This window comes from Macrosteles quadrilineatus, unplaced genomic scaffold, assembly GCF_028750875.1.
Source record: "Macrosteles quadrilineatus isolate MER2022 unplaced genomic scaffold, UCM_ALF_1.0 Scaffold_1__1_contigs__length_201487025, whole genome shotgun sequence".
NCBI lineage: Eukaryota > Metazoa > Arthropoda > Insecta > Hemiptera > Cicadellidae > Macrosteles > Macrosteles quadrilineatus.
Window position 1 is genome coordinate 47,275,530 of NW_026542594.1, and position 19,687 is coordinate 47,295,216.

Here is a 19,687-nt window from a genome sequence, read left to right on the forward strand (position 1 = left end):
GCTCTGTTCTGGCGGTAGCCCTGCACCTCATGTTCGAGGATACAAAGTGAACTTCTAGGTTAATCGAGCAATTGAAATATCTTATAAACAAAAATTAACACCATGTCTACTTCATCGAATGACTACGTACGGTCATGGACACACCAAAATTACAAAAAACACAATCTTTCCTTTATTAATCTTGTAATTCCTCCTTTCAACTCGAAATGACCGGCACTACAATCCTGACGTACACCCCGAACTAGTCTCTAAAACCAACTGACTCCATCGACGCCAGGCTTGCCACTGTCGTGCTCCAAAGTTGAAAATTTTTCCCAAATGGTCGTGACGCCAAATCGAGGGACAGACTTATTTTGTCATGGTAGTCAGTTTGCAATGACAATAAAATTATAATATGCTCCTTTTTTGTAAGTTTAATAACCATTGATGACATAAAAATATGGCTTTATATATTTCGGCATGAATAATTAGTCTAAAAACAGCGTGAAAGTTGGAAAATGTACCCTGGGGACACGTCATGGTCGTGAATTTTGAGACTTTAAAAATACGAAAAAAATACCTAGAACCTATTTAAAACCAAATAAATGTGTGTAACATGTTGCCCCCGTCCCAAAAAATATTAAAACACATAATAATAAACTACAAATCCAGTATCCACGAAGTAAAAGGCCAGGGACATGAAAACGTACGTTTTTAAATTTTCACTCATATATGTAGCTTAAAACATATTTTATTAAACAAAACAAAAATTACATAAACATTCTGAATGAACAGAATAATTTTGCTAAGTTTTTGCCGCAGACCTATGTTTTACGGAAACTTGATACATTTTTTCAATGTGTAATGATGATGTATCTTACAAAATAGATCACAAAAAAGCGAAAGTAAAATGTAGGCCTATCACGTTAACGTCAAACATAGATCTGTGGTAAAAACTGGACAAATGTAGTCGGGTTTCAAAGAGTTCAAATGTGTTATTTTCTGCAAGAAAAGAAAGAGGCATAAAGTTTAGAATAGTAAAAAGAGTTTGGCATGCATTAGCAATATTTTATATTCATATAGCCTATTTCAACAGAGCACCAACTTAAAAGGATGCGTTTTATAATGGTGAGTGTATGGGCTGCGTCGGATAATACCAGTGGGTGGAGCTAGCCCAAAAACAGCGCCTGCAGTGCTACTGAGAGGGTGAGAGCACAATCCTGTAGTTCTTTACATTGTTGAGGTGTACACACCACCCAGATCCAACACCAGATTACCAAAGCTATCGAAACAATCAATCAAGACACACTCTAATCAAAGTATGGCAAGAGCTTGACTGCAGGATTAACATCTGTCGTATCACAAAGGGGTTCCCATATCGAACATTTAGTAGTATGTGTATCTGTGACGAAACTTTTTGAGTTTTTCATAAGGTGTAACCGTTTCATTTCTTTGTATAGCAAATCCTTATATAAAATACGTGAAGTCGATTTCTACGAAATACTACTCCTCCGTTAATAATGGACGGATTTTTACAAATGATGTGTCAAAATTAAGTATTTTATGTGGAAACGCCCCCTTTCACAAATTCCTGTAATAAAAGTCATCAGGCTTTGCCCCACAGGCCATCAAAATCCCAATGTATTTCTTATGAAGAAAAGATTTTGTTTACTTAAGACGACTAATTTGTCGTCAGCTGTTCATAGTAAACACATGATGCACACAACAGTGTTCGTTTTCAGATTGAGTTCGTATTCAGTTTCGATAACTTGAACATGAACATCATTTGTAATAACCCTGTATATACACACATTTAAATGCTACATTAAAGGGATGATACCGGTACTAAATTAAAACTTGTGTAGACAAATAATCAAAAGAATCCCGGTATTTGTGAAAAATGGGTGTTAAAACCCTCAGTTGTAATAGGTATTCAGGTATTACATCACAACATGTGACAGATACACTGATTGGCAGTTTCAATAATCTAACTTCGCTTGTCTAGATATAAGTTTGATTAAATGCCATCAATAACTATGATTGATAGGTCAAGTATATGATTGATATTGTAACATTATCAGAATGTCAAAAGACAACCTTCTAGTTCTACCCCAGTCACCATGTTGAGACTGATCATAGTGCTGCCTTTTCTTTCTCACTGTATTTTGATTGTTCAGGGAAAATTTTCTAAAAAGGTTTTTTTTGAAGATGGTATGTTGAAAGGATATGCTTACAAAGAGACTAAGGAAAGTAATGATGACATCATGTGTGCACTATTTCAATACGATTCGTATAACGAAACTGGGTATGCAAAATTAATAGTTGGTGGTTTTAGTATTTTTTTGTTAGATGGTTTGAATACATTTTTTTTCATTTTGCTTTTTTTACAGATATTAATTTTACAGTGCTATGTAAAACATCTCAGAATTTGTTTTATCCTTGTAACTCCATTGTTTAGTTTATCATATATAATGAGTAATAATCAAGTTGGCTGAATCTTGGGAGTATAATTTAAGAATACTATGTCGGATTCATTGGTATTATTTGAGCAGTTCACTGTTAGGTTGTTCACTGTAGCCAGGAGAGATGAGTGTGATCAATAGCTTGATCCATTCTCAAGTTTGTGGCAGAGCTTGGTAGGAGAAATGACAATATGTATGTGTTCTTTGTGAGTTGTACCTCTGATTAGACATTTGTCACCTTTCTAGTGTTTATCTATGCCAGTGGAGTTTTTTAACCTTAATGTAAGGGATTGGTACAAACCCTGGTCTTGTTACTATCTAACGTTGACCTTCTGTTATAAAGCATTGATGGCATTATTTGTGTCAAAAAACTATCTTGTTTGGAATCGAACAGGTGACCTTTTAGATTTGAAGGTGAGCGTTCTAACCTCAGCTACCTAGACTGGTTCCTTATCTATATTAAAATTGTGTAGATTAGGCTCCATTACTGATTCTGTATCTATGCAGTGATATAGCATGTATCGTTGAATTCGGGGATAACAACTCGTACCTGACAAAGCCATTATTCAAATTGGAAAACTGCAGGGAATGAGGTGTATAATTTATTTTTGAAATGCTACAGAAGCAAAGACTGTTAAACAAAGTCACTTTGTCATTAAACTATTCTTTTGGTATAGTGCATGTTAATGTTGGATCAAAATATTTTTTTAATGCACCATACACTAAATAGTTGGATCCAATGAATTTAATCAGTAAATACCAGTATCCTACTAATCGGTTTTCGGTGTCCATTTTTCTAGTTGGAGCATACTGGAAGCCCAAAGTAATCAATATAAACTATCTGACGTAGAGCAAGCCCAGTGTGTGGGAGAGCTGGAAGGCGCTTACACTGCAGATGCAATCTACATACAGTACTTCAACAACATAAAATCATGGTGCAAGGGACGCAAGGAAACTTGCAAAAAAGTCTATTCATTTTTGGATCAACATCTCGAGTGGACTCAACAGGAAATCAAGGATAGGGGAGACTCAGATCCTATTTGGCATCATGTGAGTTGTTAAACATTGTTCATAATTATGAAAGTTTTCAATTGCTTGGCTTTTTTACAGGAGGATAAAATTAAATATATCTATATCTATAAAAGAGGAACTATGTATGTATGTATGTGTCCCGGAATGAGGGGAACGATCCCAGACATCACGCTTGCATCTGAGTCCCTCTTGCCGAGGATACGAGCCTGGAGAGTCCTAGAGGATTATACGGCCAGTGACCACCAGTACATAATTTTTTATGTCCTGGATAGTCATCAAGGATAGACAAGCTACCGTGTCTCGGCAGGTGCCCGTTCGGTGGAACACCAAAAAGCTGGACGTGGCCAAATTCACCGAAGTCATACTACGGGGAGAGCCAGTGGTACCTGCTGCATCTGGCGTGGCTCACGCAGAGACATCAGTTACATCATTGATGAGGCTGATAGTCTCGGCCTGCGATGAGTCAATGCCTTGCAGGAGATCCCGGTGCGATAAGCGACCTGTGTACTGGTGGACAACCGAGATCGCAGAACTGCGACGGGCAGCATTGAGAGCCAGACGTCTTGCTACCAGGGCCAGAGAACCTGAAGATTGACGTCTTAAGTCTGACACTTACAAGGTGGCTAGGAAGTCTCTTCGCCGGGCCATCAACCGGAGCAAACGCAGTTGCTGGAAGAAATTAAGGGACGATGTCGATTCCGATCCGTGGGGCCTGGGCTACAAGATAGTAACCAAGAAGCTTGGCACCCGCTCTCCACCTTCCATTATGGATGGGGCCTCTATGGAGAGGATTGTAAAGTCCCTTTTCCCGACTCACACACTGCGCCCATTGCGGGACTTCGGAAGGGTGGACGACGTACCGCTGTTCAGTCTCGAGGAGTTGGAGGCGGCCGTTCTATCCCTGAAGAACAACAAGGCTCCTGGACCGGATGGGGTACCTGGTGAGGCCCTGAAGAAAGTCTTTTCAATAAAACCACAAATCCTATTGAGCACGTACAAGGCCGAGGGGAAATTTCCCTTCTGCTGGAAAACAGCTAGGCTTGTGCCCTTCTGGGGAAAAGGAAACCCAGAACTACCCTCCTCTTACAAACCTCTCTGTATGTTGGACACTGCTGGGAAAGTCTTGGAAAAGTTGATCCGTTCCCGACTGAATTCAGCCGTGGTTGCTGCAGGAAATCTATCCCCTCGTCAGTACGGCTTCAGGAAGGGACGGTCAACGGTTGACGCTATTGAGGAGGTAAAGCGAGCCGTAATGAGAGCTGAGGAGTTTAACAACTATTCTTGTCGGGTTGTGCTGCTTGTAACACTTGATGTGCGAAACACATTTAATTCCGCGAGGTGGTGCGATATGCTGGACGCACTGGAGAACACTTTCCACGTCCCTGCATACCTCATGCGCATGATAGAGGACTACCTCCGGTACCGCCTCATCATTTACGACACTACAGAAGGCTCCAGGACGATGGATGTAACTTCTGGTGCTGCTCAAGGATCCATACTGGGCCCGGACCTCTGGAACGTCGCCTACGACAGCCTCTTGAGATCCGAGATGCCTGAGGAAACTGTCCTAGTTGGGTATGCAGATGACGTTGCGGCTTTAATAGCTGCACGTAGCATTGAGCTTGCCCAGCTGAAACTAAATCGTGTCATGCGCACCATTAACGCATGGATGGCAGAACATGGTCTTTCGCTCGCTCTGAGCAAAACTGAGATTGTGATTCTGACTAAAAAGAGGATTGACACCATCGTGCCTTTGTTGGTGGGGAACGTTGAAGTTCAAACCACTCGTGCCGCAAAGTACTTTGGGGTCATGGTGGACAGCAAGCTCAGCCGGCGAGACCAGATCACCCGTACGGCGGACAAGGCCGCTAAATGGTTTCTTCCCTTAGTCGGTTAATGGCCAATGTCGGAGGTCCGCGGTCCAGCCGCAGAAGGCTGTTGATGTATGCGGTCCAGTCCGTGCTCCTGTGCGGTGCGGAAGTCTGGGCAGACGCTCTCAATAAGGAGATATATAGGATGCGGCTCGCCCGAGTGCAGCGTCAGGCAGCACTAAGGGTAGCATCTGCCTATCGAACAGTGTCCGAACCCGCCGTCCTGGTGGTTGCTGGAGTCATCCCCGTCAAACTTTTGGCGGCGGAGAGGAAGGCAATTTATCAGCGCCGTGGGGAGGACCAGGCAAGAATTGAGGAACGCACCCGGACCTTCCAGCTGTGGCAGGAGAGCTGGGAACAGGAGACAAGGGGGCTCTGGACCAGGCGACTGATACAACAGGTCCAACCTTGGGTTAATCGGCGGTGCGAAAGGTGAACTTCTACCTCACCCAATTTCTGACGGGTCACGGCTTTTTCCGGTCGTACTTGTTCAGGATGGGCAAAGCCGTGTCACCCGATTGCATATACTGCCCAGGCATTCCCGATGACGTGGAACACACTTTTTTCCACTGCCAGCATTGGGAAAGGCCCCGCCTAGAGACTCAACAGTTCGTAGGACTGCTGTCGGTGGACACGGTCATACCGAGGATGATGGAGGGTGAGGACAATTGGACCTGTGTGTCACTTTACATCCAGGGTGTTCTCCGCGCCAAGAAGCTTGGACCTCGACCGGGATGCGATGTAGGTCAAAAAAATAAATAATGCCAGAAACGGTGCGAGCCCTGTGGGCTTAGGTCACATGTTGGCCTCACTTGAAGTAATGTGACAAACAATTCCAGGTCTGTGTCCAACAGAGTAGAGGGGGTTTTTTAGTGAGTAGTCTGTGATAAACTCGGGAAAAAAGCATTTTCCCTCCTCACCCTAAAGAAAAAAAAAAGAAAAAAAAAGTATGTATGTGTGTGTGTATATACGTTATGGACTCCGAAACCGCTCGACAGATTGTAATGAAACTTTCAGGCATTGTTAAGCATCTTTCAAGGATGGTTCGAGTGAAGTTTGGTGCAGATCCGTCAAAAGGGCTCTGCCCTAGAGGGTTTTAAGTGGGCCAATGTCAGACTTTTTGATCTACAATGTTTACAAATAAATATAATTTAACAGCAAATGTTTACTTTCACCAACTGTTTTCTAGGTTTGAATAATCACAACATTCTGTAGTAGTCATAATTTGAAATAGTCCAACAGTGCTTCTACAGAGAGCAGGACAGAAAACTATTTTACTTTTGAATAAGTCCAAATGTATAAACCCCAATCGCAGCACACCTGTGCACTCAACAACGTTTAAATTCTCCAAAGTTAAATATTAAAACGTAAAAACCTTTATCAAAGTATTATAAACAATAAAAGGGATGACTTTTAAAAATTTTTGACAACAGCTAATTTGCAACCAAAAGGTGAGTGAGCGTAGCGAACGAACATCAACCTGGAGGCGATTAAGCGTAGCGAACGAGCTAACCTGAAAACAAGTGAGCGCAGCGAACGATTTCCAACCTGAAGGTGAGTGAGCATAGCGAACGAACTTCAACCAGGACGTGATTGAGCCATGCGAATACTTATGAAGTTAAGCGGGGCAAAGCCCGCGGGTACAGCTAGTCTATATCTATAAAAGAGGAAGTATATGTATATACCCTATGGACTCCAAAACCGCTCAACAGATTGTAATGAAACTTTCAGGCATTATTAAGCATTATTCAAGGATGGTTTGTGTGAAGTTTGGTGCAGATCCGTCAAAAGGGCTCCGCCCCAGAGTATTTTAAGGGGTCCAATATCAGACTTTTGGAACTACAATGTTTACAAATAATTTAAAGAGTTTTATTTAATACCATACCTATAATTGTACTGTCCATACAATCTATATTGTCAAGACAATAAAGTATTTATTTATTATCTTACTAATATTAAAATAATTTATTAATTTACTAAGTAAAATTATTTATTAAAATATTTACTGACTTTAGTTTCGGCTCTAAGGCCATTTTCAAAGTCAGTAAATATTTTAATAAATAATTTTACTTGGGTACTAAGTTTATTAATGTTTAATCTTTTAATTCGTTTATTAATGTTTATATATATATATATGTATGTGTCCGTCCGGACGATAACTTGAGTAATTTTTGTCCGATTTTGATAAGATTTGGTTTGAAGGTGTAAGGTGGGATAAACTTGAATGAGTTCGCGAACCAGCATGATCGGACCATGGGAATGGGGTTTAACGGGGGGTATTATGGTGTAAAAATGGGTTTTTCTCATTTTTTACCCTTAAAACACAAAATTTATACATTTTTCTCCAGACCTTTTTAAAGAGCTTAAAAAAAAGGCTATGCTATTGATATTTTAATAAAAAACACACCTTATTATTTTTCCTGTGGCAAAACATGGAAAATAATACCAACTTGTTTAATTGAAACAGCTGTTAAGATTCATTAATTCCATTTAAATATGAGTACTCATAAGGTTAACATGGGAAACTGCAGAGCCACTGGGGCGGAGCCCAGAGGTCGGAGGGTAAAATACTTTCTTAGTGAGTGTCTACTACCCAATACCAAAAGCATTTTCCCTCCTCACCCTAAAGAAAAAAAAAAAAGAAAAAAAAAGTATGTATGTGTGTGTGTATATACGTTATGGACTCCGAAACCGCTCGACAGATTGTAATGAAACTTTCAGGCATTGTTAAGCATCTTTCAAGGATGGTTCGAGTGAAGTTTGGTGCAGATCCGTCAAAAGGGCTCTGTCCTAGAGGGTTTTAAGTGGGCCAATGTCAGACTTTTTGATCAACAATGTTTACAAATAAATATAATTTAAAAGCAGATGTTTACTTTCACCAACTGTTTTGTAGGTTTGAATAATTACAACATTCTGTATTAGCATTAGTCATGATTTGAAATAGTGCCATAGTGTTTCTAGAGAGTGCAGCACAGAAAACTATTTTACTTTTGAATTTTACATTTTGAAGTCCAAAATGTATTAAACCTCAATCGCAGGACACCTGTGCACTTAACAACGTTTAAATTCTCCAAAGTTAAATATTAAAACATATAAACCTTTATCAAAGTGTTATAAACAATAATACCCCCACCGCAGCAAACCTGCAGACTAAGCGAATTTCCATTTGACTGATTGGATTTACACTGAAATGTCTACTTAAAAATATAACATTAATTCTCTATTTAAATAGAATTAGTTTAACAAGTACTTAGGTTTGCTGCATCAGGGAGGGTGAAACTGTTTTTTTTATGTTAATAGTTTGTAAGAAATAAAAACATTTTCCAAATTTGATCAAAATATGTTCATAAACAAGCAAACTACAACAGTTGACTTATTCTCCATAAGAATAACATGGGAGTTTTAAATTTACAATTTTTTTTGTAACCATTAGGCGCATAATAACGCTTCAATATACTAAATTATTTGTTTTTTTTAAGCTCTACAAAGTGGTTTGGAAAGAAATTGCTAAATTTTATGTTTTTTGGGTCAAAAATGGGAAAAACCTATTGTTCGGTATTCATATTTTTAGAGTATTTAGAAATTAATCATTATGTTAATTAAGTCCCTGGTTAATTAATCATGCTAATGTGTATATAAATCACCACATTTATTGTAATATTATTTAGTCTCAGTAACAATTTATTGTAAATAGACTCCCGCTTTCAATATTCAAATGAGATTGCTAAGCCTGCTCGAATTTCCCGCCACAGTAAGGCCTATTTTCCTGTACTACATACCCATGAATCACCTGACGCCGTGTTTGCTTCAATCGCATTTCCTATTGGCCATCGAATTCCTAGACCCCTCTAAACCGCAATTGCATTTTTCAAAGTGTGAAGCCGGCGATCGGCGTCTGTCTGTCCACGGTCGGCGTCCATAACTCACGGTGTATTCCGTTTCTCGTATCTCGGGACATTAATTGCCCATTTTACCTCTCTTAAACGTATTTTTAGGCTATAGATTAATTATATCTGGCCTCTCTCTCCTCTATAGTACATTTAACTATATATACATTTTAATTTCCCCCTTTTGTTTGTGATTAAATTACTTAAATTGTGATCTAGTGCTTTCAGACTCTTCAAACCTCAAGACAGTGTGTGCGCGTCCGTGTATTACTTCTAGACTTTCCGTACGTTTTCACCGCGACTTCCGCGTATTAGTGAGCTCTTTGTGATTATGAACTTGGGTGCGTTGCGTTCTCCAAAATTCTACAAAACAGAAGCACTCGGTCTAAGGACTCCGCCATCCGCCATCGCTCCACCATAGACGACGCCGCTGCCATACTCTCCACCTTTGGATAATTGGACTCAAGGTACAACCTTAAAGTTTTGTGTGTGTTTTAATTAGACTCTAAAACTAATCTCATTTGCCCCTCACAAGACATTTTATTCCATCTCGGGACCTCAGTGCCCTTCAAATTGCAGATTCGCCATTTTCTCTAATTTAATTATTTTTCTCTTGAACTATTAATTAGTTCTGGTCCTTCGAGTTATTAATTATTTTCATTTTCACCCATTACGCCCCCAACATTTGGTCCTTCGAGCCGGATTCATTGTCTAAAGTCCTGTGGTAATTAATTTCAGCCAATTTTCATCATCAACCATATTTTTAGCGATCTGCAATTTTCAATTTTCGCCATATTGGTAAAATATCGGCTCGCGTTCGTTCCGTTCGTGGGCGTGGTTTAGCAATCTCTCTCCACTCGCGCGTCTGCGCAGGTCACAATCATGTACAATTTGCTGTTCTCTCTAGTAGTAGACAATTTTTCCCTACTTGGCTTTTTTATCCCGAAAACGGGATTTAGTTTTAGTTGCGGGATTTAGTCGCGTGCAGACGGCAGACACTAGTAGCAGACGCATATCTCAACTGTCACTCACTGTACAGCGTTTGTTGTTGTTTACATTTTCTCATTTAAGGTGTATTGTGTAATAAGGTTGATTGATATTATTAATAACCAACTATTAGGTTATTATTAGGTATTTACTATTATTCTTTGAATCAATATTGCTCTTTTGAATATCATACTTAATAAACAATAATTTGTCATTGTTATTTAACATTGTTTATGCTTTCTGAATTTTGATTTTAAATGAAGTAAAGTTAAATTAGTTCATCTCTGTAATTTTGGTTGACAAACGTGCGATATTATATTTAAGGTAATTTTATCTTGTCAATTAACATTTTAATAAAGAGTTCAAAATAACCGTTTTTACTGGTTCTTATTACTAGTGTTGTACATATAAACAAAACTGTTAGCTAGCGTATTTGTATTGTGATTCATATTTCATTGATGGTTATAATTTTATGTTCCTTTCTCATTTATTAGGGTAATAACTTACTCTTTATGTTGCAATTCTTGTTTACTAAGGATTATTCTACACTGTTTCATTAATGAGGCCTACTCTCATTAAACTTATTTAGATCCATTTATTATTTTTGTAAATAACGGTGAACTTTCATGTGACTCATTCATTTGTTCTATCATATCTCTTGTTTTATTGTGCATTATTATTACCGTACTTGAATACTTTCAACTAAGCTCAATTGTTGATTTATAGTTTGAAAATCGAATTAAACCTGCCACACTCATTTAAAAATATTTTATTGCTATTTAACGTGTTGATAACTTAGTGTTTTTCACTATTTGCCTCAATTAAGCTACAAAGTAGGTGGATATATGTTTTAGATATTTATAATATTTTATCTCTATATTATTCAGCGGACAATTAATTACTACATTGTTAAGCTAATACCATTCATAGGCCTAGCTACAAGCCTTTTGTGTACCCACAACTTCCATTTTCGTGTGAATACTTTCAAGTGAACACTTCACAATGCCTCCTAAAGCATCTGATTTTAAGTCCGCAATCTACACCCGTTCTACGGCGCTGATTAAATCACGTTTTGAAAAACTTAAGGCTACAGTAGATGAATTATCAACTCAAATCGACCCTCTAACACCATTACAACTTAAGAAATTATCCGCTTACGCGTTGGAAATAAAAAAGAAACGCAGTGAATTTGAAAATAACCTTCAACGTGCCTTCGTTCTGGAAGATGAAGGGATCGATGATAAGACTCTTTCCAATGATCAAGATGCTATTGAAGACATGTTCTCTCACATTCAAGCTACGATTGAAACCCTGGTTCCCTCAGAACCACCAAAAACCCCTTCCGCGTTCAGTGAATCGTTTTCTGTTTCAGAAACTCATCCAAGCTCACAAGTACGATTACCTAAACTGGACTTACAAAAATTCTCTGGCGATCCATTAACGTGGACAAGTTTTATCAATCTTTTTGACACTGCAATCCACCGTAATGCTTCATTATCCTCTGTTATGAAATTCCAGTACTTACTCTCTGTCTTAAATGGAGAGCCTCTCAATTTAATAAGGAGTTTAAATCTCACCGCTCCTAATTATCTAGTCGCCTATGAATTGTTACGTGACAGATATCACAACAATCGAAGATTGCAATCATTGCATCTTAACCAATTGTTGGACCTGCCAAACATTACGGCAACTTCACTCAAAGGTTTGCGCCAATTTGTAAACCTGTTTACGGAACACACACAAGCTCTTAAGGCATTAAATTGTGACGTTAGTGACAACAACCCCCTATTGTCCGCACTCCTTTTGCGTAAAATGGACCAGGAACTAAGTAAAAAACTTGAATCGTTCCGTTCCAGTCAAACCGAAGATCCAGTTACTCATTCATTACCAGAAATTGGTGAAATAATAAAATTTCTTAACCAAGAATGTTCGCAGACAGAAGATGCTAACATACATAACATGTCATCGGCCCACAGAAGCGTTCAACCTTCACCTCACAAAACCATACCAAAAAAGGTGCATTTCCGGTCTGACGTAGGCCTAGCCATGGTAGCTACTTCGAGATCGAATGCTCCCCCCTCTCATAGCTCTCAGACTAAAAATAGTCCTGTCTATAACAAATGTTTTGTTTGTAACAAAAATGATCACAAAGTTTACACTTGTGACGTATTTCAAAATAAATCTCCTCGAGAGCGACACGCCATTGTTAAAAAACATAATCGTTGTTTTTCTTGCTTGGGTGAACATAGCTCCAAAGAATGCCGCTCTCAGTTCACTTGTCGCACATGTAAACAGCGACACCACTCTCTCTTACACCTTGGTGATAATAATCAAACCTCTCAGATGTCTTTTCGACCTCAAGGTCAAAGAACTTCCCCGACCACTTCAGGTCCATCTCACACTCAGACTGGTGATGTTAATTCACAAGCCTCTATCTACGCCACTGTCGCGGATGTAAGCAATTATTCTGCCCAAAATAACTCATGTACGACTTCGGGTAATTATACTGTATTACTCGGCACCGCCTTGGTCAAGTTGACTTCCCCTCAGGGTATCTCTCATGTGTTTCGTGCTCTACTAGATACTGGCAGTATGTGTGATCTGCTCTCAGAACGCGCTGCGAATCTCCTGAATATAAAACGCCAGTCTTCTCAACTCAAAATATCTGGTCTTTCTCAAATGGCTTCCTGTACTAAAGGGTCAACTTACTTGAATCTTGAAACTCTCTCAGGTCGAGTAATAGCCACTGACCATCAATTCCATATTCTTGATAAGATTTCCGTCGACTTACCTCGCTCCCCTATATCACCGGAAGTGCTAACAAAAATCAAGCCCTATGTTCTAGCTGATCCTACTTTTCACTTGCCTGGTGGCATTGACGTGCTTATAGGTAGTTCTCTGCTACCCCTCCTCTGGACTCATGAAAGTTACTCCCTCGGCACGCACATGCCTCATGTGATAGGTACTCATCTTGGCTTTATTCTGATGGGTAAAGCTCCCTGTGCAACTAACTCGGAACCCGTGTCAGGTTTTGCGATCTCTCTTCTCTCTGTTAGTGATAATTCACTACACTCTTCCCTGCAACGTTTCTGGCAACAGGAGGAACCCCCTCACTTCCAGGTTAAGTCACAGGAAGAGCTTCTTTGTGATGAATACTATAAAAAATCACACTCTCGTGATCAATCAGGTCGTTATGTTGTGCGACTTCCGTTCAAGACGGACCCCTCCATTCTAGGCCAATCTAGGCCCATTGCTGAAAAGCGCTTGTTGTCTATTGAGCAGAAATTTAAAGCTCAACCCCATTTTTCACACTTGTATAAGACGTTCATGTCTGAATATCAAACTCTCGGCCATATGACAAAACTAGATTTTGTTGAAGACATACACCCACACTACTTCCTACCTCATCATGGGGTACTGAAGGACTCTAGCACGACCAATTTAAGGACAGTGTTTGACGCCAGTAGCAAAACCAGTTCCGGTCACTCCTTAAACGATATTCTTTTGACAGGACGTAAATTACAAACTGACATTTGTGACGTAATTTTGAACTTCCGCTCTCATAAAATTGTGTTTTCATGTGACATTCGGCAAATGTACCGCCAAATACAAGTGCACCCTGACGATCAAAAGTTTCAACTGATTCTGTGGCGTGACGACCCTTCAAAGGAAATCTCTACGTTTCAACTTACTACCGTCACCTACGGCATGAACAGCTCCCCCTACCTTGCTATTAAAACTTTAATGCAGTTAGCGGAAGACGAAGGTGATGCCTTCCCTCAGGCTTCTCACTCTCTACGTCATCACACCTACGTGGACGACATTATCACGGGTGCTGACTCCGTTGAGGCTGCTCTTGAACTACAGGACCAACTTATCCAACTTCTACATCGTGGTGGCTTTGAACTTCGCAAGTGGGCCTCCAACTCCTCTGCTCTTCTAGAAAAATTTCCTTCGGAACATCTAGAGACTCCAAGTTTCCTGCAAGACGCTCAGCTTCCCCAGTACTCCATCCTAGGTCTCCATTGGTCTCCTGAAGAAGACTGTTTCTGTTACGCTTTCAACCCCCCGTCTGAAAAGCTGACTAAGCGCTCCGTGCTCAGCTTTATTGCCAAACTATATGACCCCTGCGGATTTTTGTCCCCATTAATCATGGTAGCAAAATGCTTCATGCAATTACTATGGACTCAAGGTCTTGATTGGGACGACCCTCTCCCTTCTGATCTCGCACATAAGTGGCATGTGTTCACTAGTAACACTAAAGACCACCTCGGTCAAATTAAGATCCCCCGAGCATTTCCGCTCGCTCACTCCTCTGATATCGAGCTTCACGGTTTCTGTGATGCATCGGAATGCGGTTATGCCGCGGTAGTGTATTTCCGGTGTGAATCTAGTGACAAAACAGTCATTGTGAAACAAATATTGTCTAAGACTCGTGTTGCCCCGTTAAAAAAGGTAACTTTACCCCGCTTGGAATTGTGTGCAGCTCACCTCTTATCAAAACTAGTGCATTATTGTGAAAAACAATTTAACTCTCTTACTACGAATACCACTGTATTGTGGAGTGACTCATCTGTAGTTCTTACTTGGCTACAAACCCCTCCATACAGACTAAAGACCTTTGTGGCTAATCGTGTAGCCCTAGTGCAAGAAATCATTCCCAGTTATCAGTGGCGGCACATAAAAGGGACGGAAAACCCCGCTGATTGTGCCTCACGAGGAATTCTAGCCTCATCTCTCATTGACCATCTCTTATGGTGGATTGGCCCACCATGGTTACAGCTCCCTGCGGCCAACTGGCCCCCCTCATGTTTTTCGCCGTCTGAACTCACTCCCACGGACGAAATTAAAGAAACTCCTCTTAGTGTACTTAGTGCAACAGTCGCCCCTTCGGAATGGGACTTATTGTCTAAATATTCATCTTGGTTGAAACTAACCCGTGTGCTAGCTTATGTACTACGATTCATAAACTATTCCAGGTCTAAAAACAAACTCTCTGGACACTTAAAACTCAGTGAATTAAATCTAGCGGAAGTGACAATTTTTAAAGTAGTGCAAAAACTCCATTTCAGTGCGGATATTAAATTATTGAACAAAGGCTCAATATGTTCTGCACAATTACAGAAACTCACCCCCTTCCTCGACCCTAATGGTCTCATACGCGTCGGTGGCCGATTGTCACATTGTTCGCTTGCTCATGACATACGTCACCCTATTGTTCTACCCAAGTCTCATACTGTAGTGAATTTGCTTATAGACTTTTACCACCAGGTACACTTGCACTCAGGTCCGCAACTAACTCAATCACTACTCGCCCGAAAAGTGTGGATTCTATCGGCCAGGAGCGTTATCCGCTCGCGCATATTTAAGTGTCTTGTGTGCTTTAAAAATAAACCACGAAACAAAATCCCTCTAATGGGTGATTTACCTGCTCATCGGGTCAATCCTACTCGTCCATTCTCATCTACAGGCGTAGATTACGCCGGACCATTTAGTGTTCGCGTTTGCAGTCTCAAAGCTCTTAGACAGATTAAGGTCTATTTGTGTATTTTTATCTGCATGGCTACCAAAGCTATTCATATAGAGGTAGTCACCGATCTTACCACCTCAGGCTTCATTGCCGCTCTCACACGTTTTGTGTCGAGACGCGGACTCTGTTCCGATCTGTATTCTGACTGCGGAACCAACTTTGTTGGTGCAAACTCGGAATTACGCAAGGTAATCCGTGAAACCATCCTTACACCTGATTCGCAGGACAAAATTGTTCATTTCACCACCCCCAAAGGAATTAACTTCCATTTCAACCCCCCCTCTGCACCTCATCAAGGTGGCTTATGGGAAAGTGCCGTTAAAAGTGCAAAATACCATCTGAAACGGGTAATTGGTGAAACCATTTTAACTTTAACCCAATTTCAAACTTTGTCCATTCAAGTAGAGGCAATGCTAAACTCGCGCCCTCTTACAGCTCTTAGTTCAGACCCTTCCGAAATTTCTGTGCTGACCCCTGGACATTTCCTCATCGGAGCTCCATTAGTTGCCCTGCCGGAACCTCACCTGTCTGAAGTGCCCTTCAATCGTCTTCGTCAGTGGCAGCTTGTCCAGGCTTTTCACCAGCGTATCTGGAGGCGTTGGCAGCTTGAATATCTCCACTCCCTCCAGCAGCGATCCAAGTGGACCACCCCTCATGAGAATTTGAAGACCGGAGACTTGGTGCTCATTCACTCCAATTCACCTCCACTCACCTGGCCTCTTGGACGCATCGTCTCCACTCACCCTGGCGCTGATGGAACAGTTCGAGTCGTCACAGTGAAGACAGCTTCTGGGACTTTCACACGGCCTGTTCACAAGGTCTTCCCTCTGCCATGCAATGAAGACTAAGTCCAAGAAACCTACTCTATGTACATATTAGATTTAAGTGTGGTTTACGTTTGCTCTTGTGTTTTTTAATTAATTGTCTGTTGAAGCTGTAATAGCTTCAAGGGGGCCGGAATGTTCGGTATTCATATTTTTAGAGTATTTAGAAATTAATCATTATGTTAATTAAGTCCCTGGTTAATTAATCATGCTAATGTGTATATAAATCACCACATTTATTGTAATATTATTTAGTCTCAGTAACAATTTATTGTAAATAGACTCCCGCTTTCAATATTCAAATGAGATTGCTAAGCCTGCTCGAATTTCCCGCCACAGTAAGGCCTATTTTCCTGTACTACATACCCATGAATCACCTGACGCCGTGTTTGCTTCAATCGCATTTCCTATTGGCCATCGAATTCCTAGACCCCTCTAAACCGCAATTGCATTTTTCAAAGTGTGAAGCCGGCGATCGGCGTCTGTCTGTCCACGGTCGGCGTCCATAACTCACGGTGTATTCCGTTTCTCGTATCTCGGGACATTAATTGCCCATTTTACCTCTCTTAAACGTATTTTTAGGCTATAGATTAATTATATCTGGCCTCTCTCTCCTCTATAGTACATTTAACTATATATACATTTTAATTTCCCCCTTTTGTTTGTGATTAAATTACTTAAATTGTGATCTAGTGCTTTCAGACTCTTCAAACCTCAAGACAGTGTGTGCGCGTCCGTGTATTACTTCTAGACTTTCCGTACGTTTTCACCGCGACTTCCGCGTATTAGTGAGCTCTTTGTGATTATGAACTTGGGTGCGTTGCGTTCTCCAAAATTCTACAAAACAGAAGCACTCGGTCTAAGGACTCCGCCATCCGCCATCGCTCCACCATAGACGACGCCGCTGCCATACTCTCCACCTTTGGATAATTGGACTCAAGGTACAACCTTAAAGTTTTGTGTGTGTTTTAATTAGACTCTAAAACTAATCTCATTTGCCCCTCACAAGACATTTTATTCCATCTCGGGACCTCAGTGCCCTTCAAATTGCAGATTTGCCATTTTCTCTAATTTAATTATTTTTCTCTTGAACTATTAATTAGTTCTGGTCCTTCGAGTTATTAATTATTTTCATTTTCACCCATTACGCCCCCAACACCTATTTTTACCCCATAAAACCCCCCGGAAACCCCCGTTCCAATGGTCCGATCAAGCTGGATCGCGAACTCGTTCGAATAAACGTAGGTTTGCACATTTGTACCAAATTTCATCAAAATCGGATCATCTTTGCTCGAGTTATCGTGCTAACGGACACACACACACATATATATATATATATATAAATATATAAATATATAAATATATAAACATATAAATATATAAATATATATATATATGAATTTGAATGGATGGTGTTTTTGGCCTCTAGGGACCTCAAAACGAAAAAAAAATCGGCCCCGCGTCCAGGTCTTACCATGAGTACTACAGTAATAGCTTATTCCCTATATGGGAAATTCGCTAAAAGGGATGACTTTTTAAAATTTATGACAACAGCTAATTTGCAACCAAAAGGTGAGTGAGCGTAGCGAACGAACATCAACCTGGAGGCGAGTTAGCGTAGCGAACGAGCTAACCTGAAAACAAGTGAGCGCAGCGAACGAGCTCCAACCTAAAGGTGAGTGAGCGTAGCGAACGAACTTCAACCGGAACGTGATTGAGCCATGCGAATATATAAATTTGAACGAATGGTGTTTTGGCCTCTGGGGATATCAAAATGAAAAAGTAAATCGGTCCCGGGCCTAGGTCTTACCATGCCACCTACGGTAATAGCTACTTTCCTAAATTCGCTAAAAGGAAGATGCCTGCCAAGTTTCAGTAGGTCTTCTGAGATTTCGTGATGAGTGAGTGAATGAGTCAGTGGTATATATATATTTATATTATACTAGCGGAATACCCGTGCTTAGTTACGGACACTTTCAGATTGGTTGACATTTTTAATAAATTAGTGTTTAAGTTCCAACACCCTTCAGTCAACGATTCAGCTTATTATATTATTATTATATCAACACCATATTATATTATTATTTTATTATATATATGGGTGGCCCATAAGTCAGTTGACGCTTGCAATTTTTTTTAAATTTTAGCAGTTGGTACCATACACAGCTGTAATACCACAGCTGTTGGGAGTTGTGTTTAGTAGTTGTTGTTGTTTAGTTTGAGGTTATGTTTGATAGTTATTCATGATAGTGTGTTCATTGTTATTCGATAAACAATGAATAGAAAGTTAACAACAGAACAGCGTGTATTTGTTTTGCAAACATGGTGGAAACATGGCCATATGGTGGAAACCAATAGACTTTTCAGTATGGGGAATTCTCAAAAATGAAGTTTACTCAGTCAAGATTAGTTATGTTGAACATTTAAAGGAGCGAATCGAATTGGAATTCGAAAACCTACAATCAAGGAACATTTCTGGCTTAATTTGTAAAACGGTGTTGAAGAGATGCAAAGCATGCATAGAAGAGCGTGGACACCACTTTTAACACCTTTTGAAGTAAGATTGGACATAAATTAAATAAACTTATAATGCAGTAAATGTTGTTTTTGAGTTATGAATTAATAATAGACATGTATTCCATTTTGTTGTGTATCATTTCATTAAATGCAAATTTGTCAACTGACTTATGGGCCACCCAGTATATATATAGATAAACTAGCAGAGTACCCGTCCTTCGTACGGGATTGGCATATAAGTATAAAATGCTTAGTACAGTTACTCAACCTTTGCGTTTGCAATGGGGGAGGACACAGTATGATAAAATTTGCTTCTTTAAATTTAGAGTATGCTATAGTATTACACATCTACCATAGCCATAACTTTATACCACTGCACCTAAACAATAGAAAAAAATAAATTGTTAAAGATTCATAAAACATCACAAATTATTTGTGAAATTAAAAACATGGTACTTACGTATTAAACGGAGGCCACATTTTGTCAGCGCGCTGCGGCGGTTATGTTAGGTTGGGTTATCATAATAGAAAGTATAACTCGTCTGGTATCGTTCGATTCATAACGAAGCGAGGAAAGTCCTACACACATAATATTTAC

The 19,687-nt window shown here is 40.0% G+C and overlaps 1 protein-coding gene across 1 annotated transcript in view; it reads left to right on the forward strand.

Moving 5' to 3' along the window:
• The first annotated feature begins 2,074 nt into the window (after window positions 1-2,074).
• The window catches only part of LOC128982926 (putative phospholipase B-like 1), an 81,421-nt gene continuing 63,808 nt past the window's right edge, over window positions 2,075-19,687 (forward strand). Inside the window, exons 1-2 of the mRNA XM_054401999.1 lie at window positions 2,075-2,284; window positions 3,242-3,491. Coding sequence (XP_054257974.1) covers window positions 2,100-2,284; window positions 3,242-3,491 — 435 coding nt within the window. The 5' untranslated portion in view covers window positions 2,075-2,099. The remainder of the gene's footprint in view (window positions 2,285-3,241; window positions 3,492-19,687) is intronic.